Raw genomic sequence first — 16043 nt, 5'->3', positions numbered from 1 at the left:
TGCTTTGCCTCACTTCTATGGACTCTGTGTCCATCTCCTGAGGAAATACAGGTACAAAAAAAAATTTAATATCTCTCCCTTCTCTTTTGATTCCATGCAAAGATTACATTCTGATCTTCCAGAGGACCAGTTTGTTCCTTACAATCTTATTGCTCTTAACATATCTGTAGAATCCCTTAGGATTCTCTATCACCTTGTCTGCTAGGGCAATCTCATGGCATCTTTTAGCCCTCCTGATTTTCAAAGTGTTCTCTTGCTCTTCTTATACTCCGTAAGCACTTCATTTGTTCCTGCTAGACACTTTTTTTTAAACCAGGGCTTCAATACCTCTTGAAAACCATGGTTCCTATTATTTTGACAGTCACATACAAGCTTTGTACTCTCAAAATTTCACTTTTGAAGGCCTCCCACTTACCAAGTACACTTTTGCCAGAAAACAACCTGTCCCAATCCACATTTGCCTTTCTGATACCATCAAAATTGACCTTCTCCAATTTAGAATCTCAAATCTCGGACCAGACATATCTTATTGCATATTTACTTTGAAACTAATAGCATTGTGATCACTTGGTGCGAAGTATTCCCCTACAGAACCTTCTGTCAACTGCCCTGTAACATTCTCTAACAGCAGATCAAGTATTGCACACTCTCTCATTGGGACTTCTACGTATTGATTAAGGAAACTTTAGTGAACATTACCTGACTAGCTCTATCCCATCTAGTCCTTTTACAGTGTGGGAATCTCAGTCAATATGTGGAAAGTCAAAATCACCTTCTTTAACAACCTTGCAACAGTCTGAAATCTCTACAAATTTGTTCCTGTAAATCCTTCAGACTGTCTGGTAGTCTGTAGTTTAGCCCCATTAATGTGGCCATACCTTCCTTATTCCTAAATTCCACTTATAACACTCACTAGGTGAGTTTTCCAGTCTGTCAATCTGCTGTGTCATTTTCCCTGATGAGTATCGCCACCCCTTCTCCTTTAATCCCTCCTGTTCTGTCATGTCTAAAACAATGGAATCCTGGAATATTGAGCTGCCAGTCCTGCCCCTCCTGCAGCCAAGTCTCATTAATAGCTACAATATGATAATTCCAGATGTTGATCCATACCCTGAGCTCATCTGCCTTTCCTGTAATACTAGTTGCATTGAAAATGTGATCCTGTTTTAGCTGTTATCACAGTAAAGAATTATGTAAAGGACAAGAACTTGAAATAGGAATAGTGATGTGATTTGATTTAGTATCCACACATATGCAGCTGAATACCGAAATCAAGAAACTGCATTCTTTCCCTTTCACTACATCACATGGCTTAAAAAGACATGGAGTTAAATGTAAGAACCTAAGAAATAGGGCCAAGAGTGGGACTTTAGGGCATTTGACCTTGCACCAAAAATCATTTCCACTGAATATAGAACATAGAAGAGTACAGCATTGTGTGGGCCCTTCTGCCTGCAATGCTGTACCGACCTTTAAACGTACTCCAGAATCAATCTAACCCTTCCCTCCTGCACAGGCATTTTTTTTTCATAAATCCATGTGCCTATCTAAGAGTCTTCTAAATATCCCTAATGCATAAGCCCCTACTAACACCCCTGGCAGTGCATTCCAGGCACTTAATGCTCTCTGTGTTTAAAAAAAAACAAACTTCCTCTAACATCCCCCTTCTACTTTCCTGCACTCACCTTAAGTCATATTTGTCATTTCCACCTTGGAAAAAAAAGGTGTTGGATGTCCATTTTATAATCTTACACACTAATGTGCCCTGAAAAATTGGGCTTTGCCTTTCAAATATATGGGAAATTTTTAAGGCAATGTTAGTTGTTTATCTCCATAAATATAAGAAATAAAGTTACCACTTTAATTTGATTACAGAGATGCATAGTTGCTTTCATTTTTCGCAGGAGTCCCAGGTGCCTTTTGAGGATTCTGCAATGTCTTTACTGTATGTGCTATAACTTACTGTGAAAATCATGAGAAAGGTTATTGGCAAGTGTAATTGCAACAAGTTCTCCAATTCAAGGCATTGTGTATGTGTTATTGAGAAGGTGCAATGAAATAACTAATGTTTAATGAAATACCGTGGCCAACTTCAAGGAGTGAGCGTTTCTCAATTGCATCTTAGAGGAGCTCAGCTAAGATCTTTAAGCCGTACTTTGGCTGCACTAGCATATTGTTGAGTATGCATTGTTTTACAAGTACCCATTTTCACTCCACCATTATTCAAATTATGCATCAAATTTTATTTTTTTGGCACTGATAAGGATGAGCTTGTTTAGCTTGTCAAAAAATTTGCTTTAATGAAGGTGTAAAAGTTGGTGTTGTACCATGTCAATGTTTCGGTTAATCTTGATGGGATTAGCAGTTATTTTACTGTCTTCAGGAGAACATTTCATAGTCATGTTATGGAAATGAGACTAATTGGAAATGGCAAGCTTTATTGCAATTGCACTCAGTCTCATCTTTATCTGAAAAATACTCCAGTATTAGCAGCCAGTATTGTTATTCTTTAAGCTCGTGTTCTTTAGCAGTTTAAGAAGTTCAAGATGGGATGAGATTAAAGGGAACAGTTTATAACATTGCCAAAAAGGATCAGTAAATCAAAGCAGTGAAAGGAATTCAGAATTTATTCAAAGTTCTAAGTAAGTTTTAAGGAATATAAAAGTGGATAAGTCTCCTGGTCTGGACAAGATATTCCCTAGGACCTTGAGGGAAGTTGGTGTGGAAATAGCAGGGGCCCTGACCGAAATATTTCAAATGTCATTTGAAATGGGGATGGTGCTGGAGGATTGGTGTATTGCTCATGTGGTTCCATTGTTTAAAAAAGGTTCTAAGAGTAAACCTAGCAATTATCAGCCTGTGAGTTTGACATCAGTGGTGGGTAAATTGATGGAAAGTATTCTTAGAGATGGTATATATAATTGTCTGGATAGACAGGGTCTGATTAGGAACAGTCAACATGGATTTGTGTGTGGAAGGTCATGTTTGACAAATCTTATTGAATTTTTTGATGAGGTTACTAGGAAAGTTGACGAGGGTAAAGCGGTGGATGTTGTCTATATGGACTTCAGTAAGACCTTTGACAAGGTTCCACACGGAAAGTTTGTTAGGAAGGTTCAATCGTTAGGTATTAATATTGAAGTAGTAAAATGGATTCAGCAGTGGCTGGATGGGAGGCGCCAGAGAGTTGTGGTGGATAACTGTGTGTCAGATTGGAGGCCGGTGACTAGTGGTGTGCCTCAGGGATCTGTACTGGGTCCAATGTTGTTTGTCATATATATTAATGATCTGGATGATGGGGTGGTAAATTGGATTAGTAAGTATGCAGATGATACTAAGATAGGTGGCGTTGTGGATAATGAAGTAGGTTTTCAAAGCTTGCAGAGAGATTTAGGCCAGTTAGAAGAGTGGGCTGAAAGACGGCAGATGGAGTTTAATGCTGAAAAATGTGAGGTGCTACATTTTGGTAGGACTAATCAAAATAGGACATGGTAAATGGTAGGGCAATGAAGAATGCTGTAGAACAGAGGGATCTAGGAATAATGGGGCATAGTTCCCTGAAGGTGGAATCTCATGTGGATAGGGTGGTGAAGAAAGCTTTTGGTATGCTGGGCTTTATTAATCAGAGCATTGAGTATAGGAGTTGGGAAGTAATGTTGAAATTGTGTAAGGCATTGGTAAGGCCAAATTTAGAGTATTGTGTACAGTTCTGGTCACCGAATTATAGGAAAGATATCAATAAAATTGAGAGAGTACAGAGGAGATTTACTAAAATGTTGCCTGGGTTTCATCTCCTAAGTTACAGAGAAAGGTTGAAGAAGTTAGGTCTTTATTCTTTGGAGTGTAGAAGGTTGAGGGGGGACTTGATAGAGGTGTTTAAAATTATGAGGGGGATTGATAGAGTTGACATGGATAGGCTTTTTCCATTGAGAATGGGGAAGATTCAAACAAGAGGACATGAGTTGAGAGATACAGGGCAAAAGTTTAGGGGTAACATGAGGGGGAACTTCTTTACTCAGAGAGTGGTAGCTGTGTGGAACGAGCTTCCAGCAGAAGTGGTTGGGGCAGGTTCGATGTTGTCATTTAAAGTTAAATTGGATAGATATATGGACAGGAAAGGAATGAAGGATTATGGGCAGAGTGCAGGTTGGTGGGACTAGGTAAGAGTAAGAGTTCGGCACAGACTAGAAGGGTCGAGATGGCCTGCTTCCGTGCTGTAATTGTTATATGTTACATGGTTATATAAATTTATTATCATGCATATACGTTTGTCTGTCAGACTCACGGTGGAGCTCTGCATGTCTACGTCAATAAGAGCCGGTGTGTGAATGCCTCAGAAGTAACTGCTTACCACAGATCGTTTCAATGGTGACATACAGTCCCTTCTTTCGAAGGGAGGTCACTGCCATTCTTCCTCACCCCCCCCCCCCCCCATCTTAGTGCAGGGGAAATGCTGCAGAAGCTCTACGGTGCCATTTGCGACCTTGAAACCACTCACCCTGATGGTTTCTTCATTGTTGTTGGTGACTTCAATGATGCCAACTGAAAAGCAGTCCTGCCAGAGTTCTACCAGCATGTCAACTTCACAACCACAGGAGAAAATATTTTATACCTGGTCTATACCAATGTTTGTGGAGCCTACAAGACTGCCCTGGCCTCACCTTGGATACTCAGACCACCTATCCATTTTGCTCGTCCTCGCAACAAATGGTGAGGTACTTTCCAGCAACACCTAGAGCAAGGCGAAAGAATGATCCTGAGTCAGTTTGAGGAGCAGAGAGCTAAACGGAGAGCACAGTGGATACCGGACAACAATTCCAAGACATCCTACACATGCAGCAACTGTGGCAGAGCCTGCCATTCTAGGAATGGCTTCAATAGCCACAGTCAACGCTGCTGGACAAACCAGTGACTTCCAGAAGCACAGTACCCATGGTCGACCACAACGGACGGAGGCCACACACATGCATACAGACCACTGGTTAAACAAGTCAAACCAGTTTACAGGAAGATCAGGACCTGGCCAGAAGGTGTCACCTCAGCTCTGGAGGACTGTTTTGAAAACACTGAATTGAGCATATTCAGGGAGCCGGCTCCCTGCGATCATCACATTAACATTGATTAATCTGTGGGACAGGTGACTGGCTACATAGGAAAATGCATTGAGGACGTTACACTGATTATGCATTACACTGCCAGTGCAAACCAGTAACCATAATTGACTGCACAAGTTTGTGCATTGCTTAGGGATTGGGACGCTGCCTTCAGATTGGGAGATAGGATGACTCCAAGGATCAAGAATGCAAAGTGCGAGTAGTCATGGAAAATTCTCAGACACCTTTGTGACACTGGGGGCATGTGGCAAAGTATACAAACCATAACAGATTACATGTCCACTCTGCAACACCTCCCTTCCTGATAGGCTGATGTCTTCTATGCATGTTTTGATGCATTGAATGATGGCAATACAGAAGAACCTGAAAGCCAGGATCAGGGAGGTTAAAGACAGGTACAGGAGGAAGCTTGAGTGGAAGCTCCAGCAGAACAACATGAGAGAGGTCTGGAGGGGGATGAGGACCATCACTGGGTTCCGGCAAACTAGCAACAGAGGAGCTGAAGGCAGTGTGGACAGGGCCAACGAACTTAACCTGTTCTTTAACAGATTTGACATTGTGGCCCCTGCCCATCCCCCACATTAGCCATCTGTTGTCGTGCCCCAACCAACACATATTCCATTCTCCCCTCCTACCCCTCCTCACAGTCCCCCATCCTGCTCTCATGACTATACCCCTTCCCCACATGAAACCACCACAGTGGGCTTCACAGCTGAACAGGTGAGAAGACAGCTGAAATGTCTCAACCCAAGCAAGGCTGCAGGACCGAATGGTGTCAGTACCAGGGTGCTCAAAGCCTGTGCCCCTCAGCTATGTGGAGTACTTTGCCATGTCTTCAGCCTGAGCCTGAGGCTCCGGAGGGTTCCTGTGCTGTGGAAGACGTCCTGCCTCGTCCCTGTGCCGAAGACGCCACGCCCCAGCGGCCTTAATGACTACAGATCGGTGGCATTGACCTCCCACATCATGAAGACTCTGGAGAGACTTGTTCTGGAGCTGCTCCGGCCTATGGTCAGGCCAGACTTAGATCCCCTCCAGTTTGCCTACCAGCCCCGACTAGGAGTTGAGAATGTCATCGTCTACCTGCTGAACCGTGTCTACGCCCAACTGGACCAGTGCGTTTAACACCATCCGCCCTACTCTGCAGGGGGAGAAGCTGACAGCGATGCAGGTGGATGCTTCCCTGGTGTCATGGATTCTTGATTACCTGACTGGCAGACCACAGTACGTGTGCTTGCAACACTGTGTGTCCGACAGAGTGATCAGCAGCACTGGGGCTCCACAGGGGGCTGTCTTGTCTCCCTTTCTCTTCACCATTTACACCTCGGACTTCAAATACTGCCCAGAGTCTTGTCATCTTCAGAAATTTTCTGATGACTCTGCCATAGTTGGATGCATCAGTAAGGGAGATGAGGCTGAGTACAGGGCTACAGTAGGAAACTTTGTCACATGGTGTGAGCAGAATTATCTGCAGCTTAATGTGAAAAAGACTAAGGAGCTGGTGGTAGACCTGAGGAGAGCTAAGGTACCGGTGACCCCTGTTTCCATCCAGGGGGTCAGTGTGGACATGGTGGAGGATTACAAATACCTAGGGATACGAGTTGACAATAAACTGGACTGGTCAAAAGAACACTGAGGCTGTGTACAAGAAGGGTCAGAGCCGTCTCTATTTCCTGAGGAGACTGAGCTCCTTTAACATCTGCCGGATGATGCTGAGGATGTTGTACAGGTGTGTGGTAGCCAGTGCTATCGTATTTGCTGTTGTGTACTGGGGCAGCAGGCTGAGGGTGGCAGACACCAACAGAATCAACAAACTCATTCGTAAGGCCAGTGATGTTGTGGGGATGGAACTGGACTCTCTCACGGTGGTGTCTGAAAAGAGGATGCTGTCCAAGTTGCATGCCATCTTGGACAACATCTCCGATCCACTACATAATGTACTGGTTGGGCACAGGAGTACATTCAGCCAGAAACTCATTCCACCGAGATGCAACACAGACGTCATAGGAAGTCATTCCTGCCTGTGGCCATCAAACTTTACAACTCCTCCCTTGGAGGGTCAGACACCCTGAGCCAATAGGCTGGTCCTGGACTTATTTCCTGGCATAATTTACATATTACTATTTAACTATTTATGGTTTTATTACTATTTAATTAATTATGGTGCAACTGTAACGAAAACCAATTTCCCCCGGGATCAATAAAGTATGACTATATGACATCAAGGAAAGCCTGAGAAAATGGCACCATGTCTGGCCACAGCTGTAGTGAGGAGGCTCCTAGGCAGGGTAAACCCATGCAGAGCTGCAGCACCATGCGCCATATCTGCCTAGAGCTGAGGTGTGGTCCAGCTAACAAGGTCTTAACAGCAGACCATCCAGTTCATCTGGCAAAATGCCTCATCGCCAGATCTCACCAACAGGCACAAAGACCTCGCCTGGCTGGCGGTGAGAGGGGCCCTCCCAGTCAGATCCCTCCTGTACGCCCGGAACGGTTCCTCCACACCCCACTGCCAACGGGAGGACTGTAATGGGGTGGAGTCGGTGGCTCACCTCTTTGCACACTGTGGGTTCGCAAAGAAGGTGTGGAAGAGAATGGAAGGGACAGTACTAAGATTCATGCCCAGCAGCTGCGTTACCAAGGACTCCGTGATCTACGGGCTGTTCCCGGGGACGCACACGGAGACCAACATCTGGTGCTGCTGGCAGATCATCAATTTGGTGAAAGACGCTCTTTGGTCGGCCCGAAACTTGATGGTCTGCCAGCTGACGGAGATGTCCGTGACTGAATGCTGCAGACTGGCACACTCTCGTCTGCAGGAGTACGTTCTGAGGGATGCACTCAACCTTGATGCAGCCACCGCGAAGGCCTGGTGGGGAAGGACCACAGTTTAACGTTCATCACCCGTAGGAGGGGGAGAGGTTGGGTGGGGAGGAGACCTACCCTCATCAGCGGTGTGGACAGATAATCAACATGGTGCCCAAGGAGTTGGTGGAATTGTTAATTTGGGAAAGTATTAGAGCCATTGCCTGCCTTTATTGTTGAAAATTTTGATTGTTAATAAGTCTTAACTCTTGACCAAGGGTTGAGAGTAAACGCATGATTTACTGTAAACATCTTTCATTTGTAAATGAACAGAGAGTCAACGCAAAATTTTTATTGTTAATAACTGTATTGAATAAGGACTCACAGTCAACGAATGGTTTTCTTTTCCTGTATGTAATTATTTTTATTTTGTAATATTTCTGAATATTTTGGGGGAAAAAAAACAAGATCTTAACAGATACCTTCAATATCCCTTTGCAATAGTCCACTCTCCCTGCAGGCTTCAGGGCAGCCACCATCATTCTGGTGGCCAAGAGAGTGATGGTAACTGGCCTAAATGATTACAGCCAGTTGCACTGACCTAAACAATCAGGAAATACTTTGAGAGGCTGGTAACGAATCGTATAAAATCCCACCTTCCAGCTACATTGGACCCTTTCCAGTTTGCCCCCCACTGAAATCAGTGTGCTAATGATACCATAGACTCATCTATCCACACTGTCCTGTCTATCTCGAAAGCGATTCCTCATATTTCAGGTTGTTGTTTATCGACTTCACCTCAGCATTTAATATGCTCATCCCTCAGAGCCTGGTGGGACTCAATACACCTCTTCATAACTGGATCTTGATGGAAAGACCCCAGTTAATCCGAGTTGGCATAAGATTTCTAGCTCCATCATGCTGAGCGTTGGTGCCCCCCAGGGCTGTGTGTCAGCTCATTGTTGTTCACACTGCTGACTCATGATTGCATTACCAGATTCAGCTCAAACTGCATTAACAAGTTTGCTGATGACACAACAGTAGTTGAGAGGAGGTAGAGAGGCTTGTCAAATGGTGTGCGAACAATAATCTGAGTCTCAGTGTGACAGGACAAAAGAAATGATTCTGGACTTCAGGAAAGCACAGGTTAACCACTGTCCATTGCATATCAATGGTGTTGCTGTGTGGAAAGAGAGAGAGAGAGAAGAGCATTAAGTTCCTTGATGTGCACATAATGGACAAGCTAGCCTGGACCCACTACACCACCTCATTCATCAAGAAGGCACAGCAATGTCTACACCTTTTGAGAAGATTGAGGCAGCAAGACTGCCTGCCCCCATTGTAGCAACTTTCAACAGGAGCACCATTAAGACTGCATCGTTGTGTAGATCTTACAGAGGACAGTAGAAGCTGCTGAGTGAATCATTACTCCCCCTCACATGCCCATCAACTTCTCCAACTTCTCCTTACAGTATTAATTTCCAGTGGCCACTTAACACACCAAAACAATTTTGGGAAAACTAGTGATTCAGAACTTTGTCAGAGGTAGGTTTTAAGGAATTTCTGAGAACAAAGAGAAGTCAGGGTATTTTAGGGAAACAATTTCAGAGGTTTTGGTTTTGCAGCTGAAACCTGCGTAACAACTAACGTTGAAATGATTGCGTCTGAAAGAACCAGTACTCTGCATCCAGGGAACTTGGAAGATTAATACGTAAAAAGGTTTAAAAAAAAAAGTGGTGAAACATTGAGGTTTTCCAAAATACCAAGTTTTAAAGTAAAGCAATATTATACAGGGGCTGAAGAAGGTTAACGACCCAACAACGTTTACAAAACTTGGATTGAATCACACTTGGAATACTGTATACAGGTTTCTCCCACCATCCGAAGGTAGAGCGTTCCTATGAAATGGTTCGTAAGCCGGAAGGTTGTAAAGCGAAGAAGCAATTACCGTTTATTTATATGGGAAAAATCTGTGAGTGTTCGCAGACTCAAAAATAACCTACCAAATCATGCCAGGTAACACATAAAACCTAAAATAACAGTAACATATAGTAAAAGCTCGAATGATATGATAAATACACAGCCTATGTAAAGTAGAAATACTTCTCTACAATCATTGCCTGCATTGTTCTCCGTAGCGAAAATCTTGCACAAATGTTCTCGGCAAAAACATGACGCAAGCACTCTCAAGGAACCTTTAAGCTATTAAGCTGCCAAATCATACCAAATAACGCATAAAAATACACGGCCTATACAAAGTAGAAATAATGTATGTACAGGTAGTATCACTTACCGGAATCGGGAAGACAACGCAGAGCACACTGATGATGGTGTGTTAGGCTGAGTCGTTGGAGATTGGGGTGGTGCAGTGGCCCCCACCCTCCGGGCCACCGACCGATCCACGAGGCATGCAGGGGCACAGTGGTGGCTGGGACGCACCCAACACATCTTTAAGAAAAAAGCCGAAATAAACAAGCTAATTAATTAGGTGCCGCCCAGCACGTAAATGTCGGCCCAGATCAGAGGCGACGCAGTTAACAATAGCCTCTGATCTGGGCTGATATTTACATGCTGGACAGCACCTAATTAATTTACTTGTTTATTTTGGCTTTTTTCTTAAAGATGTGCTGGGTGCCTCCCGGCTACCGCTGCATTCTCCACGAATTGGTATCTGTCTGCCGCCCGGGGGTTGGGGTGGTGGGACACTCGGGTGTCATCTCATTGTCGTCTGTTTCCATCAGGGCAGGCAGCTGATCTTCTCCTATGACTGTCTGCCTCGATTTCAAAGGTCGAGGTTCGTCGTCTGCTGAAGGCTTGCTTGACTGCTAGCCTCGCGCATTTTTCTATCATCTTGTAAATATGCCCTAGACTGATGTACCCTTTCAAAATTAAGGTCATACTTTTCTGCAATCATAGCAGCGAAAATCTCATGCAGTTGTATCACGTTCAGTTCCTGGACGACTTCACCCTTGGTCCGTTTGCTACTGCATTTGGTTTCGATTGTTACCCTTTCGTCTTCCAATTGCATCAGCTCTTCATCTATCAGTTCTTGGTCATGGGATGCCAAAACCTCTTCAACATCATCTTCGTCAACTTCCACAAGCCAAACTCACTTTGTCCTTGCTTCGTTCGCCACGATCGAAACGCTTAATTATATCTAGTTTTACGCTATGTGTAACACCGTTATGAGCTCTTTTAGGCTTTTCCGATACCTTAGAACTCATCTTGCTAACGGCTGCTCACAGGCACGTGTTTAAGCAATGCCAGCTAGAATTCCATTCTGGGGGAGGAGCGGCTGCTCGGGGTGTGCGCTGCTTTTTTTTGCGTGCTGCTTTTTCCACGCGCTGCCTTTTTTCGTAACACTGAAAACACCTTCTGTTAGCAAAAATAGGTAACTAATGTAGGTCTTTCGTAACAGTGAAGTTTCGTAAAGCGAACGTTTGAAAAGCAGGGGACTCCTGTACTGTTCAGGTCGCCACACTGCTGGAATGGTGTGGTAGCAATAAAGAGTGCAGAACACATTGACTAGCTTGGAAGGCTGTATTTATGAGAAGAGATTAGATTGGCTGGATTTATCATCACTGGAATGTAGCAGGCTGAAGATGTTTACAAAGATAAAACAGAGTCAAAATAATTTTTCTCAGGGTCAGAGAGTCTAGAACAAGAGGGCACAAGATTAAAGTGAGAGGGGAGGAGAGATATTTAAAGGATAATCTGAGGGATAAGTTTTTCACACAGCGAAGTGAGTATCTGGAATGAGTTTGAGGAGGTGGTGGAGGCAGATAAAATTACGAAATTTAAAAGACATTTAGACAAACACAAGGCTATTAAGGGGTGTGGAATTAAGGTCTAATGTAGCAAACAAAATTAGCATAGGTAGAAATCATGGTTGGTGAGCTGAAAAGGCCAAATGCTAAGCCAAAATGGCCTGTTACTCCCTTGTATGTTTCTATGATTCTGGGATCAGTAATCATTGAACAAGGTTTAATATGTGACAGTATGACTTCAAGTTTAGGAATAGATGCAAGAAAGGCTATGAAAGCTTTGAAAAGATTGGAGAAAATAAAGATTTAGTGGTTTGATTTGCCAACAACCTTTACTTTCTATCTTGCTTTCCACTTAATTCAACTTATCCTGCTCTTTCCTTTTTATAACTATTAGCAATCTTACCTTTTTGACTTTGCAAAAGTCATTGAACAGAACACTAATTCTGTATCTGTTTCTCTAGATGTTGTCTAATTTACTGAGTAATTGAAATGAAAACAAAGTACTGACTACATTGGGAACGATGATTTGTATCATCTGCTTTGTACCTTAACAGTGAAAACAGGCATTGATAACAGTGGTCAATTCTGATAATGAATTAATTTTTAGAAAGGAAAATTATGATGATTACTAATTCTGCTTTACTATTCATATGTGTTCAGAGTGAAAAAAGTTTGATCTTTTTCATAAATACTTGGGCTTCGTATTGAGAATATAGTTTCAAGACTTGTGGACACCATCCTTCATAGCACTACAGAGGAGGAGTGTGAAAGGAAGATATTAATAAATGTTCAGAATGTTCATATGTTGGCAGACGTTTTTCTTCATGAAAGAATGATACCTGTTTTGACAGTGGGCATGAGAGTGCATACTCCTTGGAAAATACCTGCCAAAATAGGGGTAAAAGAACTGGGGGATCAATGAAACAACTGCACTAATTACTGAAAGATAGTACTGCTGGTTTATAAAGCCATTATAAAGGGTGAAAAGGGAATCAAATACCTAAGGTGGTTTCACATATGATAGAATTGAAAAGCACAGATGCTACATGAAGGTTTATTTGGCAAAGCTTTGAGTATAGTTCATTGTTTTGGTCTGTATAGCCTGGAAAGGTTAAAGCAAAAAGGTCAATATATACCAAAATGAGAAAACAGAGAAAATATGAAACTGGAAAGGCTGAACAGTTTTGAGGACCATTCTCTTTTAAAAAAAACAAAACCAATGGGCATTTTGAAGCCATTATTAAGATGGTGCGGGCGTTTGAGAGGATAGATCTGATAATGTTTGTACTGAAACAGTGACATTAAATATGTAAGTTCTTAATAACTCGGTAGGAATTTCTGGAGATATTTATTACCTAGGGATTCATTCAAGCATACAACTCTGTTCTGTGTTTGCAAAGAATAGTATAAATGCATTCAATGGCAGACAAGTAAGTGGAAGGGAGAAAGTAATAGAAAGTTATTAAGTTAGATAAAGATTAATGGGAAACTACTCACTTGGAGCATAAACCATGGAATGTACCTGTTTGACCAAAAGGCTTGTGTTTGCACTGTAAATAATGTCATACTTTGTAATTAATGCATCTTAGATTAAAAAATCTGAATGATAATGTGTTTATTGGGTGTTACTATATTTGAAAATCAGAATATGTAAGTGTTCCAAAGGTTTTCATCATCTTTTTTTTTATTTGTCAGTGGGTTAAATCTTGCACCAGTTGCACGTCTTAGAGGCACTTGGGAAAAGCTTCCAAGCAAGTATGAAAAGCTGCTACGAGACCTTCAAGATCTCTTTGATCCCTCGAGAAACATGGCAAAATACAGAAATGTTCTCAGCAGTCAGAGTCTGCAGCCACCCATCATTCCACTGTTCCCTGTAGTCAAAAAAGATCTCACTTTTCTGCACGAAGGTATTCCTTTATTCAAGTCAGAATTGCTCATGTAGATAATTCACAGCATGCGATCAACTGCTTGTTAAGTGTTTAACTCTTGCAGTGGCACCCTCAGCCTTTGTGTGACAATGTGGAGTTTCCATTATTCTCAGGATGCTGATTAAACCACTGGTCACATACTAATTTTCTAACTGTGTGGGTTTGTTTATTCAGAGAGGTGAGGGTTAGGCTGCCAGTCACAACTCTGTCAAATGCTGGAAAATATGAGTGACCTTCACAACTTGGTGAGCATGACACCCATGACACTAGAATTTAAATACAAAGAGAAACATTTCTTAAGAGGCTATGGGCGTATCAAATTTTTGAAGCAAACTGTGCAGTTGTCAGGTAGATGAAACTTGACAGATTTGTTTCTGTTTGACAGCTATAGGGTGATGGTTAACCTAATAGGGCAATGTTTAACCTAATAGCTACAAATTTGTTGTATTGCTTCTGCACAATGTTTGTTCAGCAGAGCAAGAATTTCACATGTGACATGAAATGAAACAAATCCAGGAAGTCTAATTTTTCTGCCTTTATGTGATATGCTTTGCACAAAATAGCTCAATTAATTGTCTCTAGTCAGATTTGCAATTGCTCAATGTGTCAACATTCCAATCGTTCTAAAAATCCTAAATATATTGATATTCTGATCTCACTAATATATACATTCAACTAAATTAAATATTTTGTGATCATTTGCCCATGATTTTTTTGGGATTAGGATTAATTAGAGTAATTGGGACCTGCTGTTGATCTAGATTATTTAATCAATTACTGGGTCATAAAGTTCATCATCTTTTCGGCTTGCATTTTACAGGTACTGACAGTTTTTCAATTGAAACAGTTACTGCTCCAAATTTGGGGGCGCCACGGTAGCATAGTGGTTAGTGCAATGCTGTTACAGCTCAGGACGTCTGGCATCCTGTGTAAGCAAGTTTGTTCATTCCTTCCTGTGTGCACAGAGGTTTCTTCTGGGTAATCTGGTTTCCTCCCACAGTCCAAACATGTACCAGCTAATAGGTTAATTGGTCATCGTAAAATTATCCCTCAATTAGGCTAGGGTTAGAGGTTGCTGGGTGGTGCAACTCAAAGGGTTGGAAGAGCTACTTGGCCCTGTATCTCTGCAATGTCTTAGGCGCGTGTATATGTAGCTAGGGTTCCACATTACTGTAGTAATTTTATGTAGTGCACTGTACTGCTGCCACAAGAAAAAACAAATTTCTTGACATGTGAGTAATGATAAGCTGGGTTCTGATATGGGTCTCTATTGTGGACTGAGAGTGGGATGGGGGCAGGGAGAGGGAATCATAGTTGGGGATAAAGGGAAGGGAGGGGGAGGGAGGTGGAAGCACTAGACAGACATTCAGTAATAAAACAATTGTTTGGAATCAAATTACCTTGCATAGTGTCTCAACGCTTGGTGTGTCTGCATTCATGTCACCCCCCCCCCCCACCGTCCCTGGCACTGCTCTGCTACCAGTTCCACATTCCTCCCATGGCATCCACCCTCACCAATCCCAACATCATTTTCCCCACCAGATTTACAAACTCTCTGCCCCACGTTGACAAACACAATACTGTGCAAAAGTCTTAGGCACCCTAGCTATATATACGTGCCTAAGACTGTGGTACGGTACTGTAAAAAAAAATTCCATAAGATATTCCCTCTGCATTTTTTACTAATAATGTCACACATACAAAATCCTGGGGGCATGTTATTTGTGTACTAAGGGGAAATGAGCAATACTACAAAATAAAAATTATTTTCACCAGAATACCTTATCATCATGGTCATCCTAGAACTCCACCTTCAGTCATCAATTTGCTTGGTGCAATACAGTGTCACCTCCATATATAATGTCTCATTATATCACACTTTTGGATCGACAGCAGATAATATGGTCCACCAAGAATTAAATTACGCAAATACCAGTTTCACTTGGTACACAGGTATTTTATAATTTTAAATTTGCACTTCAATATGATTTACAGATCTATACGGGATCAAGAACATAAAATATGACAGTACAGGCCCTTCGCCCTGGCCTTTGATAATGTAACCTACTTTAAAATCAATCTAATCCTTCCCTCCCCTATAGCCCTCCATTTTTCTGTTATCCACGTGACTAAGAGTCTGTATATTGTCCCTAATACACCTGCCTCTACTACCACCCCTAGCAGCGCGTTCTGCTCACTGAGCCTGTAAGTAAAAAGCTTACCTCCAATATTACATCTATTATGATTAAAATTATGATCCCTTGTATTCTCTATTTCTGCCCTGGGGAAAAAGTCTGGCTGTCCATTCGATCTATGCTTATTATCATCTTGAATATCTCTGTCAAGTTGCCTCTCATCCTCCTTTGCTCCAAAGAGATAGATTGTTTGCTCAATCTGTCCTCATAAGACATGCTCTCTAATCCAGGAGCATC

General features: G+C 42.3%; 1 protein-coding gene across 9 annotated transcripts in view; it reads left to right on the top strand.

Moving 5' to 3' along the window:
* LOC140200510 (rap guanine nucleotide exchange factor 6-like) overlaps positions 1–16043 on the top strand; it is a 397383-nt gene that overhangs the window by 331744 nt on the left and 49596 nt on the right. For all 9 annotated transcript variants that reach the window (XM_072263951.1, XM_072263945.1, XM_072263944.1 and 6 more), the window contains one exon: positions 13379–13590. In XM_072263951.1, the coding sequence (XP_072120052.1) occupies positions 13379–13590 (212 nt within the window). The remainder of the gene's footprint in view (positions 1–13378; positions 13591–16043) is intronic.

This window comes from Mobula birostris, chromosome 7 (assembly GCF_030028105.1).
Source record: "Mobula birostris isolate sMobBir1 chromosome 7, sMobBir1.hap1, whole genome shotgun sequence".
Classification (NCBI taxonomy): domain Eukaryota; kingdom Metazoa; phylum Chordata; class Chondrichthyes; order Myliobatiformes; family Myliobatidae; genus Mobula; species Mobula birostris.
The sequence above is the reverse complement of the archived record's forward strand: the minus strand, read 5'-3'. Positions and strand labels throughout refer to the sequence as shown.